We start from the raw sequence: 22027 nt of genomic DNA on the forward strand, positions 1-22027 counted from the left end.
TAAAATAAATATACAGTAGATTTTATTTCAAAAGACTTCATTATAGAGAAATATTATGATGAAATGTTTCTTATTCTTCTAGTTGAAAGTTTTGATCATGTCTTTTTTTGATAAGGCTCTAGTAGTGAGTCATGCCATCTAATCTTCGTAGAAAGTCTTTTATTTGAAGAATTATCATTGACAATATCTTCTCAATCCTTCTTTTGTCTTGGTGAGCCAGGGATAATTATTTTTGGAGAGAGGAAAACTGAAATACAAAGTAATCTATAACATCTGTTGAGTCATATCCTGATTCTATGGAGGAGCTGTGAAGTAAAGACATGACATAGTTACTTTTAGTTAATTGTTTCACTAAACTGAATGTTTCATAGGATACTTTACTGAGAGGGATGACTGAGTATAATAGAATCTGAAATTTAGTTCAAGAAAACTTTTTATTGCTCATAGAATTTTTTGTTTTTAGGAATGCTAAGGAAGACTATTTTTATATTCTACTTTTTCCAAACTGATGATAATATGTCGTATCAAGAGTTGTACAAACCATTGTCACAGAAAGATAATGTTGATAAATAACTAGGTTACTCTTAGTTTGGTAGCAGATAATTCACATTTATTGTTAGACATAGTATTGTCATTAAAATGCCTGGAATTAATTATTCATAGGTTTTTCCAAAATTTATGTCTTATTGACCATAACTGATAATATGATTTAGTGGTAGAGAAAATTGAAATGAAAAATCAAGGCAAAAATTTGTGATAAATTTGCCTTCCCATAGGAAAAAGAAATCAATTTTAATGAATGACTTTTTCTATAATAATACAATGACAGAGGAAAAGGGTTACTAAATATTTTTGTTCTGACAGTTGTATATTTTATGAAAAATACCAGAAATCGCTAACAAATGTTTCCTTTTGGAAGGTAAGAAATTAAAGGTCAAACATATTCATTATCTGATGAAAGCTGAGCTGCTACTGAATCCAGGATTATGGTAAGGATTTCAAGTAAAATATGTGATGCTACCTTGTGATGAATAGATGTATGTTACAAAAATGAGAGTTAAAGTAAGGTGGAAATTTTGATGGGCAAATAGTGACCTTAAGCTTTGGCATTTTGAAAAAAGTAACTGTCGTTTGAAAAACATTTTAGATGGATGGTTTTTCCATTGGCAAATTGGATTGTATACTTAGGTGAGCCACACAAGTTTTCCTTTCTTCTTTTTTTTCAACTAATTAGTCAACAAGCATTTGGGGGGGATCCTATTCTGAACTTTGGCACCATGTTGGTGCTAGTAAACACAAGGAGAAATGTGAGAAATTCCCATGTTCAAAGATTTTATATTCTCAAAGTGGAGAGGTGAGGGATAGCACATCAGTAATTAAAATAAAACTATACACAAAATAAGTAAATAATAGATGCAGAAGAATCCTTTGCCAAGGTGCATGCTAAAAAGATCAGGCAAAAGAAGAGACATAAATGACTCTTTAAAATATATACATGTATATATAACATGTATACTATATGTTATGTGTGGATACTGATACAACATATGTGTATATATATATATATATAAGTTTGTGTGTATACACAAAGGAGAAGCTTTAGAAACATTCTTAATAAATACATGAGTAAAGCAAGGATATTCCCTTTTCCCCCATGACATTTAACATAGTTTTAAAAATATCAATCATGACAATAAAATAACAGAAATAAATTAAATATCTAATTATAATCAAGGAATAGACATAACTATTCCTAGAAAATGCAAGAGAATTATCAAAGTAATGAATTGAAGTAACTAATAGTTTCAATAAAATAAGATACAAAAATTAACCCATAAAAATCAATTGAATTCTAAATAGGAATTTAAAAATTTAGATAAAAATAATAGAGGAGTTTCTGTTGAAAATAATTGTAAAATGCATAGAACATTTTGGATTCAATAATTTAAGGAACACTCAAGATGTATATAGATATAATTATAAATAGCCTCTTAGAGGAAACAAAGAATGATTAAACAACTGTTTTAGTATTTATGATTTAGTGTTATGGCAGAATCAAGTTTATAAAATAAAAATAAAGATACTAATTAAATTAGTTTATAGATTTTAATACTACAGTTTATATATGTATGTATATATAATTTACTATATATATAATTTATAGACTTAGTGCTATATGCATAGTGCATATATGCAAATTGCAAGGGAGATATTTAATATAAATAGGCAAAATAATAAAATTCATTTGAATGAACAAATATAGAAATATAAATTTCTCTGTATCTATGAAGATAGATAAATAAAGATAAAAAAATACTCTCAAGTCATAGAAAGGATGTGTGGTCTTTGGTAGGAATAACCATGGGCTAGTCAATAGAAAAAGCATTTTCTAAAAATCATATAATTTTAGAATTGGAAATAATAATAATAACAACTAGTATCTATGTGCCAGGCATTGGGCCAAGCACTTTACAGATTCATCTCATTTTATCCTCATTATGACGTGGGGAGGTGGGTATTATTATTATCCCATTATACAATTGTAGGTACAAAGGTACATTACAAAGGTAATGGTAAATAATCCCCACAAACAGCGGTTGTGATTTGCTCAAAGTTACACAGCTAGTTTGAGACTAAGTTTAAATTCAGGTATTTCTGACTCCAGACCCAATACTCTGCCACTTTGAGACTTGAAACTATCTAACTCATTTTATTGAGGAGGAAAAAAATTCCTGAATAGAGTAAGAAGAGTACTTCTTGTACTCTTTGGAAGTTGTTGGGAGAGAGAGGTCTAGATTTCATTTGAAAGTTTTATCACTTACTAATTGTATGACTTTGGACAAATTGTTTTCCCTCTCCTGGTCTCAGTTTCTTTTTCTGTAAAAACAAGGGAATTCCCATTACTAAATGGGCTCCAAAGTTCCTTCCCAATCTAAATCTATTACCTCGTTATTTTAAGCAAGCTGACTAATTATGACAGTAATTTTCATGCTTTTAGTCTGAGATAAATCTTGTCTTAATTCATGTTAAAATTATACATTCCTTTTTATGTGTACTTGGGGACCTGTATATTGTCTAAATACTCATAAATATTAAATATAGAAAGAAATAATTTTGTGAAGTAACATGTGAATCATTCTCCTTCCCCTTTGGAATGAATAAAATAGGAAAACCATCTTGCTAACTGTAACATATCAAATTGCTACCAAGAGGTGTTTTACTAAGAAAATGTTTTTACCAAGAGATGTTTTACTAAGAATGTGGTGATTTTCATCAAGGAGCATGTTGGTAGCCAAAAGTTAGAGTCTTTTTTTTTTTTTAGGCAATTGGTTTTAAGAGATATGACCAAGGTCATGCAGCTAGTAAATTTGTAAGATCAAGTTTGAACTCAGGTACTTGTCTCTCTAGGCCAGTGCTATAATCACTGAACCACATAGCTCCCTACAAAACTTAAAGCTTTTGGCCATTAATTCATTTCCCACAATTGTTTTGGCAAAAGTACTTCACTTCACTGATGCTTTCATTGAGTTTTTGTATTTCCTTTGACTTGTGGGATTCAATGCACATAGTTTAGGGAAAAAAAATAATTTTTTAGCTTTTTTACCTTTCTTCAAAATAACTTTGTTCCATAAGAAGAGAGTTCTTTATGGTTCCTTCAGCATGTCAGGATTGATCTGATGACAGAAGAAGAGCATTCATTGTAAGCAATGTTTGAATTCTGATTGGATAGTATTTTAACTGGTTTATTAACAGGAAATTAATATCAACTTTTCCAATCCTCAGTAAATCTTTATTTACTACACACATATGATCATGACCAAGACCCATATATTTTATTTTTCTTTTCTTTTTATAATCAACAGTAGAAATTTAATTTCTGATTTGAGAAAAAAAAATCTTTTGATTAATTTACCTTTTCTTCCACGAGTTCCACTGGAATGATATTGTCTGTATCTGTAGCAGGAGCCAAAATATTGGCTGCTTGATGTTTAGAAGTATAGGAAGGCATGAAAATTTCAGCATAGGGATATCCGAGGTTCACTATGTCCCTTTGGGGATATGGCAGAATGTTTTCTATTGGCTAAAGAGGGTAACAGTTAGAATAGCAAGGTAGATAGTGATGCCATATGGGTTAAACTAGAAGGGATACAAAAATGGAATAAATTGCCTTCATGAGAATACATAACAGTGTACACCTCAACTCCTAAGGTTGTAGACAAAATTTTGCATATGCATATGCACCATTTGTTGCCTTGTATATGAATAGAAACATGACCAAAGTCTGTTCTTGAAAATTCCCTGCATAAATCACAGAAACAATAGATAGTTTAATTAAAATGATAGTGAAACAAAATAATTTTGTGATGCATACAAAGCAGTCTTGTAGAAATTGATCTCTAAAACACTTTCATCAACAAAAGAGAAGGAACATATTAATGACTCAGGCATACACTTTATAAAAAAACAGAAAAGCAATAAATAAAGCTTCATTAAAGAAAAATAAAAATTCTGAAAATTAAAAATGTAACTAACAAAATTGAAAATGAAAAAAAATTCTTTTACATTTTTAAAGTTTTGGAGCATCTATATGGTGCAGTGGACAAAGTACTGGCCTTGGAGTCAAGAAGACTTGAGTTCAAATCTAGTTTCAGATATTTAATATTTCTTAGCTTTGTGATCCTGGGCAAGTTACATAGATAGCCCCAATTGCTTTACCAAAAGGAAAAATAAGATAAAATCCTGATTCTTTTAATTAGTAAAATAAACTGTTAACTAATCTGTTTTTTAAAAAGAGGAAAACCAAATTGCCAAAATAAAAATAGAAAAAATGATTCACAAAAATGAAGAATTTAAGATTTTAAAGATTATTTTGTCCAATTTTAAGGTAGCAAACTGATATTTTAAATGAAATGAGTTAATATTTATCAACATATAAAATGGAAAAGTGAAAAGAATAAGAAATAGAAAATTTAAATACCTCAAACTAAGAAAAATAAATAGAACCCAGCTAAACATTCAAAGGATAACTAATTCCAATATTATACAAATTGTTGGCAAAAATAAGAAAAGAAGAGATTTTTAGCAGATTTGGTCTATGAAACTATAGTTTTGACATCCAAACCTGGGAGAGATAAAGCATAAAAAGAAAAGGCCAACATCCCTAATACATATTTACACAAAATTATCAAGTAAAATGTTAGCAAAAATGGTAAAGGTATATATTTAAAAGATTCAATATAGATCAAGGAGAAAATAATAACAAAATTCATATGGGGGAACAAAAGGTCAAAAATCCCAAGAAAAAAAAATGAAAATAAAAAACAAGAAGGAAGAAGTAATTACCAATATCAAACTAAATTAAAAAAATAAAAATTATCAAAATTATTTTTTTTAAATAGAAAAGTTGGGCATCAGAATAGATCATGTAATAATATCTAGAATTAAACTAACAATTAGCAGAATGATCCCTTTTTACTGTTGATGTGATCTTTTACCTAGAAAAATCCTATAGAATCAGTACTGCAAAGAAATCCATAGAGATAATTTAATAGCTTCACTGAAGTTAGGGTATAAAATAAATCCACTAATATAAAAAGTACTTCTACATAGCAATAACAAAATCTAGAAGAAAGAATAGGGAAAAAAGATTCCCATTCAGAGTAACTAAAAATACATGAAATATCTGGCAATTAATTCATTAAAATGCATTCTATTAGAATAAAATTATAAAATGTTCATCAAGGAAATAAAGAACAACTCAAATAACTAAAGAAATATGAAGTGCTTATAGCTTAGCCATGCTAATATAATAAAAATTACAATATTGCTGAAGTCAATTTATGAAAATAATAAGAATAACTGACATTTATATATTGCTTATTGTGTGCCAGGCATTGTGCTAAGTGCTTTGCAATTATTATATCATTTGATCACCAATACAACCCTGGGATGTAGATGTTATTGTTATCTTCATTTTATAGTTAAGTAAACTGAGGCAAACAGATGAAATGACTTGCTCAGGGTCATATATCTAATAAGTGGATATAGGCTGTATTTGAACTCATGTCTTCCTAACTCTAGGCTCTGTAGTCTGTGTATTATAGTGCCACCTAAATATGACATAGTACATAAAGCCCTGAGCCTGGAGTCAGGAAGACATGTTCAAATTTGACCTCACTTTCCTAGCTATATAACCCTGGGCAAATCATTTAACTTTTGCCTACTTCAATTTCTTCCACTATAAAATAGGGATAATAATCGTGCTTACTCAAAGGATTGTGAGGATGAAATGGGATAATATTTGTAAAGTATATGGCACATAGTACATGTTTAACAAATGTTTACATCCTTCCTTCCTTCCTTCCTTCCTTCCTTCCTTCCTTCCTTCCTTCCCTTCCTTCCTTCCTTCCTTCCTTCCCTTCCTTCCTTCCTTCCCTTCCTTCCTTCCTTCCTTCCTTTCCTTCCTTCCTTCCTTCCTTCCTTCCTTCCTTCCTTCCTTCCTTCCTTCCTTCCTTCCTTCCTTCCTTCCTTCCTTCCTTCCTTCCTTCCTTCCTTCCTTCCTTCCTTCCTTTCCTTCCCTTCCTTCTTTTCCTTCCCTTCCTTCTTTCCTTCCCTTCCTTCCCTTCCTTCTTTCCTTCCCTTCCTTCCTTCATTCCTCCCTCTGTGATATTAGGGAAATTATATCATCTCTATGAACCTCTATTTCCTCATCTATAAAACTATATGTATTCTTTAGACTTCATAATGTTGAAGTGAAGATAGTGCTTTGAAAATCTTAAAGTACTATATAAATACAGATTATTTTTATTGTTACCTTTAAATAATCATGTAATATGCATGTGACTTTCAAACTGGAAAAATTCTCTGAACATCCTTACCATCCCAGGGCTTTCAGGAATATCCCCTCTTAACAGATCAAAATTCATCTGCTGTTGTCCTGCAGGTGATACCTGCAGAATCATAGAAACTTGATTAGATATCATTGAGATATTGATTCTAAAAATAATTATATTTAACATATTGGTGTTTAAAAATAAAAATGACCTTCTTACCAGTAAGACCTTGCCATCCCAGGTAATTTAAATCTCTGCCTTTTCCTCCCAAAATATTTGCCTAAAACCCCAAATGAATGAAATCTTTGGCTTTGCAAAGTATCAATTTATAGTTGAAAGTAAATTTACTGGAATAGTTCTTCATATCAAGGGGAATTTCAAGACTTTGTTTCTACTTCTTGAGATTCCCCTGAATCTCTAGCACAGAATGTTAAGAAAAAGACACAGAGAATGGGTCACTGAGAAGAAGTTTTGGTGTAATGCTCGTGTAATGCCAAGAAAAAACAAAAAAGAAAATTTCTTTGAAAGAGGACCTCAATAGGTCCAAACTAAGGCAGTGTTCTCCTACTGATAAATAGCTAAGCACATTGTAGTATATGAATGGAATGGAATATTTCATTTTGCCATTAGGAATAATGAAATAGACTGTTTTAGTAGAATTTGAGTACACTTTGAGGAACTGAGGAATCTATTTCCAGACATGGATAAACTGGGAAATGTTTTTTTTGTTTGTTTGTTTTTTGAGAGGGGGACTTTATTGAAGTTCTAACTATTTTTGCTTCTAGATTAAGCAGCCAAAGACTAGCATTAAGTAGGTAACTACAAAAGGAATCATGCCCTGGGACAGTGTTTTTAGCACTCTCCAAATTTCCTATCCTCAAACTGTCTTTTGCTTCTTTTTGTGACCCCAGTGCTTAACACAGTGTCTGGCACATAGTAGGTACTTAATAAATATTTATTTATTGATGAATAGGACAAAATTCCAACCATAATACTGGCCTTCAGGTCAATGGAAGTTGATTTTCTATTGTTATCTGCCTCTGAAATTAGCAAAGGTTCAGCCTGTGTTGTGAAAGATGGAGAATGACAATATCAGTTATTATGCCTTAATATTTAATTAATAATAATTAATCATAGGCCTTATTATAACTATTATAACAACTGTTGTCATTTCCCAAATTACAGGAAATGCCAGCTACCTATATGTATTTTTCCTAGAAGCTGTTGAAAAGCCTGAACTGTCCCTTGAAAAGGTGAGAGATTTCAAAGGTTCTTCAAAGGCTCTACTAGTGACCTGAGAAGTTGTCCTTTGAATTTTTGACTCACTTGACTCCACTAAGGCTTCATGCTCAAAAGCCAACAATTATATTTGTTTCTCAATTCACATCTGAAGCATTAATCTTATTCCACAAAATCAGAACTAAACCAGAGATACACAATGAGAGAGGATAGGAACCAACTATTGGCTTTGGAGCCAAGTCACAAACTAGATTTGTACTTAGCAATAAAGAAATATTATTTTTTTGAGATTAATATACTAACTAAATTACTAGAATATGGAGCAATCACCACCAAAAGTTGCTTTATTGAAATAAAAATGTAATTTACACTTACAAGTCCTGCTTGTTGAGTAATGCATCCAAAGTCAGTATAAGATGGAATCTGTCAGTTTTGAGAGATTCATTAATTTTGCATTATTCAACTTTTGCACAAATATTAAAATGGATGTAAAGCATATTTTATTTCTTCCTAAGCTTATTCTTTCTTTTTCACTTCTTCGTTTCTATCTCTGGCACAACCCTTTACTATCTAACCTGTCACTTAGGTTTAAAACTTTTGGTCTCTGTCTTTTTTCCTCTTCCTCATATGTTAGATCAAAACAATGAGTAAGTCTCATTGATTCTATCTCTAAAATATTTCCCAGATCCATTTCTTCATTGTTAGTAACATTGCCACCAGTTACAAGGAAACTTACTTACAAGGTATTTGGGGGGGCATCAAGAAAGATTTCATATAGGAGATAACATTTTGAAATGAGTTTTAGAGACTAAGGATTTTAAGAAATGAAGGTGAAGAGGGAGTAGAGTCCTCCCTGGATATACAGGGATACAAGATGAAGTCAGAGGTGCTATGCTTAAGTGTTTTATTTTCGTCCCATAAAGTATACACATGCCTACATAAATACACACAAACATGTATGTATTTATGTACTATAATACTATATTGTGATTTGAAGTCTGTTCTGGGTAATTAACATCAATATATTAATTGGCCTAAAATAATTAATAAATTAGTGATCAGTGGTATATCTGGGTAATCAAAAAACCAACCATGGAGATGATTGGATGCTTTATACATTTGAAAAAGTGGGTGCCCCTGACAGGTGAAATCAATTCTAATTGATGAAAAATTAATGATGGAATAGACCAGAAGGTGGACTGAAAGCCTTCAGCTCTTTCTACTGCAAAAGTGGTTTGATTGGAAGTCACCCACCTTCAGCTATCTGGTGAGAGGAATCTATCTCTACCCGGACCATTTGAACAATTTGAAAAATGGGGGTTTCAAAGATGGACCTAATGTTTTAGGGCTGGAATTCACCTAGAATTCTATTTAATTTTAATCAGAAGTTCTCCTAATTGGCTGAGGGTTTTGAAGACTATTGGTAAGTATGACAACAATGACTAATATGAAAGAAATTACCTCTTCTAGTTTACAATCACTGGGTCAGAGTAGATAGAACATTTTGGAAGCACATAATCTAGTTTTCTTTCCCTTGACAATATATTTTGTGCATAAGGTATATAGGTATATGAGGAGAGAAAAGAATCTGGAGAGATGGTTTTTCTTTACAGAACAGTTGAGAGACAAAGAGTGCAGATGGAATTTCTATCAACTAAATGGGAATGGTTCCAATTATTTCCTGTTCTTAGTTCTAATTAGAGGAGTGAGAGATTTTAAAAAAATGTTTCATAAAGTTGGCCTAAAAGGATCTTACTACTTAGGAATGTTGTATTCAGAGATTAATTCTTACCAAGTTAAAAAAAATTGCCATTGATTCAGTAAGAAGATGTTGGGAATCTAACATATGCAAGGATAGCCCATTTAGAATATTGATTTGAGACTTCCCTTCTAAACATCATCCATATTCATGGCACATCTTTGGGACCCTTCTCTACTAGACCTATCCAAATAATGGAATAGTTAACAGTTCTGGTTCCCTTAGCTTTACAGGGATCTCAGAAGCCAGTGAGTCCAGCTTCTTCATTTTACAAATGAGGAAACCTGCTCAAGATCACACATGTAGTAAATGTGTAAGGAAGAATTAAAATATAGGTCCAGTTGCCTAACAATATTGCCATGTCTTCGTCTATTAAGTTTTAAATCAAATACGTGATGGGTAAACCCTTCCACCAGGCTCTTATTGTATACTCTGGTTCCAAATGGGAGTATTCAGAATAAAAAAGACACTGGCTGCAATACCTGCTCCTGTGGTTGTGGCTGTTCTGCTTGTAGAGGGAAGAACTGGGGTGGCAGATCCTGTGGTCCATACACACAAATTGGATAGTATTGAACCGTCTATTTGGAAGAGAACAAACACATTATAATTAGAAGATTAACAAATCCAAACATAATCTTTTGATAGCAAAAGTAAAGATACACTTTAGGGATTACACATTTAGGGTGGAGCTGGTGAGTTGCAAGAGAAAGATGATTAAACCAAAAACCTCAAGAGAAGGTCAGATTATACCAGAGGAGACCAGGCCATTCGCTTACTTGCACTCTGATCAAGGATATCATGTCTCTGTGCCTTAGTTTCCTCCTCTGTAAAAATGAGGGAGTTGGTTCAGGTAACCATTACCTGAATAGTTTGCCATTCCACATCTCCTATAATAAAATCAACAGCATGGAAAGCAGCTCAATGAATCCTCAAGTATTGACAAAATAGTCAATACTTGAGTATAAAGTCAAAGAAAACCCTGTTCTGGAAGGTAGAAGATTCATGGTTAGAGGAAGGGAGAGAGCTTCAGAGGTAAGAGCTACAAATTTTACTCTGATTCAGCCATTTAATTTTATTGGAATGAGGTGGTGCTGGTGGTGGTTGCAGGGTGGGACTATTTAATTTTCTTGAGGTTAAGATTCCTTCACCAGACTAAGTTACCTGGTTGGAAAATGGTACTGTTGGTGATATAATGTCCTCTGAGGCTTTGTGGGAAAGGATGACATATAAGCCTGGAGGAAGCATTACCTTTCTGCTTGCTTGGGTAAGGGTTTTCTATCAACAAATCTACATGCATTTAATAAGTACCCTTTATGCACTAGTCACTGGGAAAAGAAACAACAACAAAAAAAACTAGTCCTGCCCTCAGAATTTCCAATTTATCCAGAGGAGACTAGGAGACTAGTATATATATATATATATCCAAACATCTAGATAATATACTGCAGTGAGCATTGACCTGGAGTCAAGAAGACCTGAGCTCAAATCTAGCTTCAGATACTGGTAAAGCCACTTCACTTCTCTCTGTCTTAGTTTCCTCATCTGCAAAAGGAAGATAATAATCATACCTATCTTCCAAAGTTATTGTGAGGATCAAATAAGATAATATTTGTAAATTGCTATATAAATGCTATTATTATTTTATTATGTATTTATATACAAGATAATTTGTATATAGACACTAACTGCTAGGAAGAAGGAACAGGAAAGAACTCCTATAGAAGGTAGCAAATAACATGAATTTTGAAGGAAATTAAGTAGTCTTGAAGTGAGGCAGGAGTGCATTTCAGGCAATGGGGGCAAGCAATGAAAACACACAGTGAGAAGAGGAAGAAAAAGGAACAATATAAAGATAGCCTGACTGGACAGGACTGTATATAAAGGGTAGTAATATGCAATAATAATAACAATTACTAGTAACATTTGCATAGCATTTTACAAATACTTTTCCAAATGCTTTATAAATATAATTTAATTTGATCCTCATATCCTAGGATATAGGTGCAATTATTATTTCCATTTAACAGATGGGAAAACTGAGGCAAACTAATGTTAAGTGACATGAACAGGGTCTCACGTCTAGTAAGGATCTGAGGTGGATTTCAAACTCATATCTTCCTGACTTTGGACCTAGTGCTATGTAGCTGCATTAATAACAATCTTCATATGACTGGAGACTACAACTTCTAAGACAAGATGGAATAATCACAGCTCATGTTTGTAAACCTCAAAACATTTCTATAACAACCACTTTCTAAAGAAGATATCTCAAGTAATATTATACCTATTTTATTGATGAAAAAGTTAAGGCTTAGATATAAAGAGATTGCCTTAAAGTGACTCAAGTCTCACACACATAAATGCAAGTATATGAAGCAGGATTTCAATTCATATTCCCTGACTTCATCTCCAGCACACTTTCCCTTGCATTAGACTTTTCCTTTATGCTCAAATTGGTTTGCCTAAATTTATTTTGTTTTGTTAACTCATATTAAGCACCAAGCTCAATAGATTTGGATGGAGCTATGTTAGGTTTCATGGATGGTTCTCGTTTTTCTTGTTCTCTTGTATTTTGGGCTGTCTGAAATTAACACACAAAATCAGATCCAAATGGAAGGGGAAGGAAGGCAAGAAAGGGAAGCACCTACTATGTGCAACTTACTGGACATCATGTGCTAAATCCCTTACAAATTGATCCAATTTAAGAATCATGGAATTTATTTTAAAAAGAAAATAAAAAATAACTTCAACATGTCAGATAATGTTTGGTAAATTCTTTAAGCACTTTGATCCCAGATGACTAGCTTATTCTCCTGAGCTGCACATGTTTAACATATATTATATTACTTCCTGTATAGAAGAGGGGGAAGAGGGAAAGAGGGAGAAAAAATTTGGAACACAAGGTTTTGCAAGGGTGAATGTTGAAAACTATCTTTGTAGGTATTTTGAAAATAAAAAGCTATTATTTGAAATTTTTTATCTCTTTTTTTTTTTTCATCATTTCTCCCAAATGTCTGTGACAAAGCTCCAGAACAGAGCTAAGGGAAGCCAGATTCACAAAATGGCCATTTCTAGATTAAAGGTGACCTGTGAGCCTTCATCAGGCCTCTTTGGCTATGCTTCCCCCAGCAGCAATTTTTGAGCTTATCATCTGAAAAATATGTAAGAACAATATTGCCATGTTCCATGTCACACCATCCAATTGAACTGCAGCTTTCGCTGTTTTGGGTTAGATTGGAAAGGTGTAGGAAGACCTCAATTCAAATCTGAGCTATGCTATTTCCTAGCAATGTATCTAGGTAAGTTACTTAAATTCCATCTGCTTCAGTTTCCTCAACTGTAAAATGGAGATAATAGTAGTACCTATCTCCCAGGATTGTTGTGAGGATCAGATGAGATAATATTTGTAAAGTATTTAGCACAATGTCTAGCAAATAAAAGATGGTTAATAAAAGTTTCCTTCCTAGAAGTAAGAAGAATATTTGCATTTTTAGTCCCCAAAGTGTAATCACATTTTTATTTACCTACCTGTCCCCAGACTTGGGGCAATCCGTATGAAAAGAAGCAGGGTATCATCTGTCAAAAGAGCAAGAATAAAGAATTAAAATTAAAAGACCAGGGATGCCAGAGCAGAGTTCTACATTTGGGGGAAGGATAAGCCTAGTTTCATCTTAAAATTTAGGAAATACAAGCTTAAGTTTACATGCTTACTGCTCACTGACCACTTTTGACATGCAGGATTTTCGTTTACTAATTTTTTCTAAAATGTTTTATTTTTAATCATCCAGTTTGGAGCTAGAATCACATATTAGCTGACATGAATTATAATTTTTCCAGATTGCAATAAACTACATAAAGACATCCATTTACTCAGATGATTTTAGCTAGATGAATACTACTTAGTAACCCATATTTTACATAGCTGTATTAATTTTTTCACTCAAGGGGAATCTCTTTTCATGAAGTAACAAAGAAATAAAACTTCTTTGAAGAGTCATAAACAGGAATTACTGTACTTCCAGAGCACATTCACTTGAGATGGGAAATATGGCAGCATCTATGGTTTTCAGGCTGGTAGGTTACAGGTATAGATTGGGATAGTGTAAGCTTTCCCCCTCTAATTGCTGAGTTTTTGAAGAGAAGTTGAGTTCTAGGAGAGGGTATCATGGGAACAAGGCTCTACAGATGGTAACGTAGGGCACTGGTTATACACTGTGTAAAACTCTGGATGTTGGCACCCTGGGACAAAGTCTCAGAAGCCCCATGGTATTTATTATAGTTTTGCTTACTTGATAAGGATCCTGCTGGTTCTGCTGAAGCGTCTGCAGCTGGGAAGGTTCCTGTTGGATTGCCTGGGTTCTCTGAGACAACTTAATCTGACCTGGGAAAGGTATCTGATTTGGGACAAGTCCTCCCAAATGACCTAGGGACGACCATGAAATCTGGGAAAGTCCAGGTGTCTGAGTCCGTGACTGTAGAATTCCAGGGAGAGGGAAAATCAGTGGATTTGCTGGTGCCTGGTGGGGGGAGGGTGGGAATGAGATAAAACTGGTATTTCTCTTAAGTTACAGAAATTAACATACTGTTAAAAAGCTTTCTTTTATACATCAACAAAAATTTAAATATAGCCTTCTACACAAGTCAAATATTTCATCCAAGAAGCTGATTTATATGGAATAAGATCCATTTGTATCAGCTGTGATCATGCAAAAGAGTACATTTGTTTTCAGAAAAATTATCCATATTGTTTTAATAATCATTTCTACTATTTTAAAAATCTAGATGAGGGATTATTAAACTGGGTTTCACTCCCCCCACCACCATCAAGGGGTGTGAGAAATTTATTAGGGAGTTATGGGAAACAATTATATTGCCCTCTTGAATTCGATTTATTCTTTTATTTCATTTCTTATGTGCATTATGTGATAAATTTTATAATGTATTTCTTTTCATTTTGAATAGTTGGTTTGGGTAGGTTTGCTAAGTCGAGGGGGTAAAAGGATTAAAGAAGGTTGGGACCTCTAATCTGGACCCTCAGAAACAGAATTGTACAGTAGGAGGGTCTTCAACAAAGGATGGTAGAGAAAAAAGTAAGTGAGTGCTTTTCCTTGAAAGCAGTTATATAGATAACTGTACCTGAAAACTTTGCTGAAGCATCTGAAGCCTGGCATTGTTAAGACCCATCAGTAACTAAAGAAGGAAATTGGAAAACAGATTACCACATAATTGCCACCACAAATCCAGTATTGAAAATAATTTTGTTTTAGGATTGAGGCAATTTCTCACTGGAGTTGTAATTTATAAAATAGTCATGAAACTAAGGAATAGAAACAAGGAAATAGATATGTGCTGAACATGCATACTGTCCATCTGTCCATTATTTCCCTTCTCTCCCCTGCACACACATACACACACATACAGACACACACAGACCCACAGACTCCCCCCCCCACACACAAACACACATACACACACACACCCTGTTATGCTTCACCTCCCTTATTTAGTGTGATAGTGTGAGATTGCTCCCAGGGAAAGATTTATTGATTAAAGGAGCACCAAATACTTATTAAACTTTTACTCTATGCAAAGTATCTTCCTTACTGCTTTTAGGAAGGAAAACAGTATCATCTATTGGTGAAAACAAAGTAGCTGAAAACAAAAAAGCAGAGAATAAACTAGAAATATTTTAAGGAACAAATCTAGAAATGCAAAATAAATCACTTAGGTTTCTTGAGTGTTAGAAAACCCATTCTTTCCTTGTAAAATTTCTTATATTAATGGAGCAGGAATTATTCTCCTTTCTTATTGCCTGTCACAACCTCACCTCTATTCCCTTTCATTTTAAATATTTTCTAAGGTAGCAACACTAATGATAGAAGCATTTATTTATCATACTAACTGCTTTACAAATTTCATTTCCTTTGATCTTAACAATGACCAAACACTGTTATTATTCTCACTTTTATATTTGAGGAAAGTACAACTTATAAATGTCTAAGGCTCTATTTGAACTCGTCTTCCAGAATCCTGGACCAATACTGGTTTGGCAAAGGACTTAAGGGGAACTAATATAGTGCCATAAGAAAGGACTAAAACATCACACCACCAGAGACTGACCTCATTACTGTTGCTTGCAGACAAAAGAGGCTGTGGGATAAACTAGAAGGAAAGAAAAATGTTTTATTTGAAGTACAAACAATTCCTCTATTAAGGACAAACAGCTCAATTAGTCATGTTTTTAAAGACACTTACTGGGGCTGCAAAGGTGACTCCAAGGAACCCAAGAAAAATTACTGTTCTCATTTTCAAAAGAAAAACCTAAAAAGTAGTAGAAATTTCATTCTGTTCAGTTCAAAGAATGCACATTATTAAATACCTACTGTATACAGAATACTATGAAAGGTTTTGGAGAATATACAATATTTAACCTTTGCCCTCATGGAACATGTAATCTACTCTTAGTCATAATGTTTTCACACAAATTCACCAATTTCCTTCCAAGATGAATAGGAATTCCAGATAATAATCATTTCCCTGATGCCAGGGTCCTCTTCAAGAATGAAAGACAAATAACAACAGCCAGGGTAAATTCCCAGTCTTCCTGGAATTTCAGATTTCCTCACATCACAGCACAGCTGGTTCCCTACACACCACACCACATTGCCTTTTGCCTAATAACTTAGCATGGGGCAGTTAGATGGAATCAGTGATTTTATGTCTTACCTCACTTCCTGTCCCAGCAAAGAAGAATCCAGACCTTCCTGAATTCTGCACTTTTTGTCCCCTTCCAGCTATATATGTACATGCAATCTCTTCCCTTGCATTTAAACCCATATCTCTAACAGAGATAGACCAATTGTTGTCCCACCATTCAGTGATTCAGCTGGTCTTAGACAGTGGCTTTGCTAATAATCACTTTTAGAACTCCTGGGGATTAACTGGATCTCATCTCTTGCATCAAAATCTCCCATAGGATTTTTGCCCTGACCATCATTCTCTGACTTGCCTCTGTTGTGATCCCTGTTTCTAAAAGGAATGGAATTCAATTTACTCATCACAGTTAAACAAAATAGAAGTCCCATATGGCATCTTAGGAAAAATGGAGATGTTCACATTAACCAAAATGGTGTTAGATAGGGAAAGATCTATTTAAAATAAATGATGGATCCTAGTGAACTTTTAGATACAGATAATGTTAGGCTTAGTCTAAGGGATATAACTAGGTTATTATTCTGGGTTTGTGTGGAAAGAACGTCAGAGATTCTCACTGAGTATTGGTCACCATTCCTAACTGACCAGAAGTGTGATTATGCTATGAAGTCAGATCTATGTTAATTCCAGGCAAAAATAAGTAGATTTAGTGAGCTTCAGGGTTAACATGTTGTTCCACAGATCAAATAATTTCTAAGTACTTTGATTTTTTAATATGATTTGTGTCATCTTTGAAGATATTATTCCTTTAAATTAACAAATTGAAGGAAGGGAGAGAGGAAGGAAGAAAAATGAAAAGAAGGAAGGAAAGGAAGAAAAAAGGAAGAAAGGATAGAAAGAAGGAAGGAATAAAGATGGAAGGAAGGAAAAGGGAGAAAAGAAAGAAGAGAAAGAAGGAAAAAATGAAGGAAAGGAGGAAGGAAAGGAAGAAAGCAGAGAAAAAGAAGGAAAGGAGGAAAGATAAAGGAGCAAGGAAGACTTGAGTTCAAATCCAGCCTCAAGCACTTACTAGCTGCAAGGGAAGGGAAGGGAAGAGGTGGGGAGATGGAGAGGGAGAGGGAGAAGGAGAGAGGGAGGGGCAGAGAGGGGAGGAAGAGAGAAAGAGGAAGGAAAGGAGAGAGGGAGAGAGAGGGAAAGGGAGAGGAAGGAAAGGAATGGATATATAGGAAGATGAGTCGTATCACAAAATCCCAAAGAAGAAAGGGTGGTAAGTAGTGCTCACTGCAGCAAATAGGTCAAGAAGAAAGAGGCCTGAGAAAAGATCATTACATTCTGTTGAGCTTCAATGTATGGCTTAGCATTGTTAATCTTTTGACTTATGCTTAATAGATACAATTTTTTTTTACTTTAAGTATTTTCAAACTAAAGTCTATCTTTTTGTTTCTAAATAAATGCATTTACTTCACTTTGGGTTACAGACCTCTCAAGCTAGAGTTGAGTCAGAATGGGGTCTGGGGCAAACAGAGGAAATATAAATAAACTTGAGAATGGGCTTTCCTTTTGGGGTTTAAGACAAATGCTGCCTTCAATTCTGGCATCTACTACATCTAAATAATTGCTTTGCAATGTGCCACACCTTCTAATTACTGGTATATTGGTAAGAATTGTCATACATACATCTGACTTCCTCACACCCAGGCAAGTTACATCAGGTTTAAGGTACTATTCAGGCCTAACAACACTAACTGCTACTGATCCAAGGGGCTGGGGTGATGTGACCATTCTCTATTAATCTCTACCAATCTGTTCTATACTTACATACCAAGTCCTACTTGGTTAAATCTGCAGGACAGTCTGTGACAAAGAGTAGAGACAGTAGACTCTTGCCCTCCCAATACTTTTTAAAGTATTGCACTTCAGTCCTGGTGTCCTTGGGATAATTTACTCAAAGTTTAAGTTTTGGCTCATCTAGGGTTTCCAAAAAAGAAGATAGAAGGATACTCAATTATAATATAATCGGTTATGTGATAAGTGCTTCTTCCACACAATAGAGAGCATTTACTGCTTTGGGATGAAATCTCTATCAGGCACGGAATCTCTTTATATGTGGACATTTTGTGTAGATTCTACTGGAAGTTTTCCCTGCTAGTCTAAGTTGGTTATTTTGGATTGCATTCTGTTTGTTGCTTGATCATTAGGACTAGCCCAAGAAAATTGAATAAAACCCAGTCCTGATATCAATCTGAAATCAGGAAGTAGAATAGAAAAATGAGCAAAGGGGGAAAAACAAACCACAATAAGCTACTTTGTTGTCAGGGATGCTATTCATCAGTAAACATGTATTTAGCACGTACTCTATGCAAGCCACTAAGTTAGAAGAAAGGCTATAAAAAGATACAAAAGATAGTTCCTCCATTCAAGGAGCTCACAATCTAACCATAGAGACAACATGCAAATAAAAATATCTTTATTTTAAAGTAAAGCTACATATAGAATTGTTGTTTCTCCTTCATTCTCAAAAAAGACCATGACATCATGGAAGTGATGCCATGACATGTAGGTGAATTGGATTTAAGTGGGGGAGGACTGTGAAAAGTCACCAGATTTACTTTCTCCTCTGGAGCTATCTGGATCCCATGGCAAGATATAGATCAGGATGACTAGAGATTTCTTAGATGCCATGGGAGAGTTTGGACTTTTCAGGAGATAATTAACAGAGGGAAGGCACTGGAATTAAAAGCGGTTGAAGAAGTTTCCTGTGGAATATGAGATTTTGTTGGGATTTAAAGGAAAATAGGGAGGTGAGTAGCTGGAACACAGGAGGGAAAGTCCGACAGAAGTAGAGGAGAAGCTGAAAAATGCCCCGAACCAAGAGATTTAATGCTTTTTTTTTTCATGGAAAAGCCATTAGATTGGTGTCAGTGGATCAAAAAGTATGTCTTGGGTAGGAAGGTAAAAGAAGAATGGAAAGGAGTAAAGTAAGAGTAGATCATAAAGGCATATTTGAATGCCAAGTAGAGCACTTTGTATCTATCAGAGGCTCTCATGTCATAAAGTCAGTACTCTGACTTGTTAAAAACAAGTCTGACTTCCTTCTTGAGAAAATATGTGAAAATCATTCCTTCGCAAGCATGCAGCTCAAAAAGTTAAAAAAGGGAAATTATGATGAACCTCTGGGAAAATAAAGAAACAATTTCCCAAAGATCTATGTGCACTTCAGAATTCATTCTGTTCTATGCAGTTACCAACAGGGGGCATCAGAAATCAAGACACTATCTTTGTATTGTCTGCCATCCCAATTTTTTTTTTTTTTAATAGCTTTTTATTTACAATATATATGCATGGGTGATTTTTCAGCATTGACAGCTGCAAAATTTTTTGTTCCAATTTTCCCCTCCTTCCCTCAGATGGCAGGTTGACCAATACATGTTAAATATGTTAAAGTATATGTAAAATACAATATGTGTATATATATCCACATATTATTTATTTATTAGTTATTTTGCTGCACAAAAAGAATTGGACTTTGATATAGTGTACAATTAGCCTGTGAAGGAAATCAAAAATGCAGGCAGACAAAAATAGAGGAATTGGGAATTCTATGTAGTGGTTCATAATCATCTCCCAGGGTTCTTTCACTGGGTGTAGCTGGTTCAGTTCATTACTGCTCTATTGGAACTGATTTGGTTCATCTCATTGTTGGAGAGGGCCTCGTCCATCAGAATTGATCATCATATAGTCTTGATGTTGAAGTTTACAATGATCTCCTGATCCTGCTCATCATCCCAAACTGTTCTCTTAACCCAACAGTGTGGAAGATAGGGCACAAGTATTTCAGAAGTTTCTCTCTGATATCAAAAAGAGAATTGGTGAAATTTAACTTCCTTTTTTGAGTCCAAGATTGTTTTGGAGAATCTTTATGCAACACAGAGGAAAATGCCTCTAGGCTGTTTCCAGTCTGCTATAAAATTCAACTCTCCCTGCTAAAGTGCATTAAATGATGATCTGGTCATGTAGCTCTCTTGCTCAGTATACTCCAGGGGCTTCCTTGTGCTACTAAGTACCAACTCCTCTGTTTAATCTTTAAAAGTCCTTCACAAGTGAGGCACAATTTAGACCAGGACAAATGCCCTAATTATCAAAAAGGGAAGGAGAATGTTTACAATCTACTTTCCTTTCTAGGGAAATTATAGACAAGATATGGTTGAAAAACATTCAGAGAGAGCCAACATAAATTCATAATCATGTCCTGCCACATTAGCCTTCTTTCTTTTTTGGAGACATCTGCTAAACTAGTTGATGAGAACACTGTGAATATAATTTACCTAGACTTTTAGCAAAGTTATTGACAAAGTGTCACATACTATTCTTATGAAGGTGGAAAAATATGGAATATATGAGATGATGAAGGGGAAAGAGTTAAGTACTTCCATCCACTGGATTAACTCAGATGATAAAATATATGGAGATTGGTTGAAAGAATCATACACGGTTTTGGATGTAGGTATATCAAGGAAGGAGAGCCTAACAGGGACAATAGGAAGAATATTTTGCACCAATCTGTCTTAATATGTAGTCTTAGTAAATAGCAACTTCTTAAAGCCAATGAATTCTGATTGGCTGGGATATAAGATAACATCTAATAGAGTTTCTTCCCCCATCTAGCCTACAACACTGATCAGACAAGGATCAGACTCCTGGCTCAACCCTGAGGGACATTGATGATAATTTGTATGCATGGCATTGTTTTTGTTTAATAAGTTGCCTTATACACACACACATACATATACACACACATATATGTCAATTTGTACATTATAGAAGATATTGGGATCTCAGTTTTCAATGCTTTCTTTCTGATCTCACACACAAATGATGGTTTTCCCCAAAGAGTTATAAGTGAATTCCAGTTACTACATTTTAAAAAGTTGTTATATATTTACTTAGAAAACACCTATGTGTTTCCATTCCAGGAATTTACATTTTTCCTATGAATCTAGATGTAACTTACAAATCATCCCTTCCTAGTGTAATTCCTTCCTCAGAAGAAGCGCCATGGGCCTTGAAGAGCTGAGCAATTAAAGAATTTGCTCAAAGCCAGAACAGAGAACAAACCCCTTTCCAAGATTCCAAATCCAACTGCTCTTTCCACAAGATCATATTTCCTTGGCTTGGATGAGTATTAGGGTTCTCTAGACACATTTGTATTGGTCATGTTAATATTTTTACTTTCTATGTCTCCTGCTCAATGAATCTGGACAAGTCTCCTTTGTATAGCTTATAGGACGTTTTTTAACTGTGTTATATTGTTAGCATGTGGTTCATTATACCTTGGAAACCATTTCTCACAAAGACCATCATGCAAATGGTTCAAAAATGGAAGGCAATAAAATGATCCTAGAAAAGAAAATCTCATTGGAAGTCGTCTTCTTCATCGCTCTACTTGTAAAGATGAGGAAAATGTGTGTCTAAGAGTAATTTGCAAGGTTCCTTAGGTAGACACCTAGGTAGGACCTGGTTTCAGACCCACATCCTCTGGTTC

At 34.2% G+C, this 22027-nt stretch overlaps 1 protein-coding gene across 4 annotated transcripts; it reads right to left on the minus strand.

Moving 5' to 3' along the window:
* ODAM (odontogenic, ameloblast associated) lies at positions 1-21582 on the minus strand. 4 transcript variants are annotated; one of them, XM_074273034.1, is made up of 12 exons: positions 21497-21582; positions 16087-16152; positions 15952-15993; positions 14968-15021; positions 14121-14348; positions 13360-13407; positions 10314-10409; positions 7833-7895; positions 6879-6950; positions 3914-4081; positions 3605-3674; positions 1-305 (listed from the first exon to the last, which is right to left on the minus strand). In XM_074273034.1, the coding sequence occupies exons 2-11, from the start codon at positions 16135-16137 to the stop codon at positions 3645-3647; spliced, it is 852 nt and encodes a 283-aa protein (XP_074129135.1). In that variant the 5' UTR covers positions 16138-16152; positions 21497-21582; the 3' UTR covers positions 1-305; positions 3605-3644. The 4 variants fall into 4 exon arrangements, with proteins under 4 accessions (XP_074129135.1, XP_074129133.1, XP_074129132.1 ...); XM_074273032.1 differs by lacking the exon at positions 21497-21582 and adding an exon at positions 16558-16758 and having other exon boundaries at positions 14121-14303; XM_074273031.1 differs by lacking the exon at positions 21497-21582 and adding an exon at positions 16558-16758.
* Positions 21583-22027: the final 445 nt, after the last annotated feature.

The sequence above is a fragment of the Sminthopsis crassicaudata genome, chromosome 6 (genome assembly GCF_048593235.1).
Source record: "Sminthopsis crassicaudata isolate SCR6 chromosome 6, ASM4859323v1, whole genome shotgun sequence".
Classification (NCBI taxonomy): domain Eukaryota; kingdom Metazoa; phylum Chordata; class Mammalia; order Dasyuromorphia; family Dasyuridae; genus Sminthopsis; species Sminthopsis crassicaudata.

Bases quoted from the DNA above. Each gene is read 5' to 3' on its own strand.
- ODAM (XM_074273031.1), bottom strand. From the start codon at position 16,668: ATGGGTTTAAATGCAAGGGAAGAGATTGCATGTACATATATAGCTGGA. The intron at 10,410-13,359 runs GTAGGTAAATAA...TCTTCCAAATAG, and splicing joins TGCCCCAAGTCTGGGGACAG to ACGGTTCAATACTATCCAAT. The intron at 7,896-10,313 runs GTATTGCAGCCA...TTCACAACACAG, and splicing joins AGCCACAACCACAGGAGCAG to GCTGAACCTTTGCTAATTTC.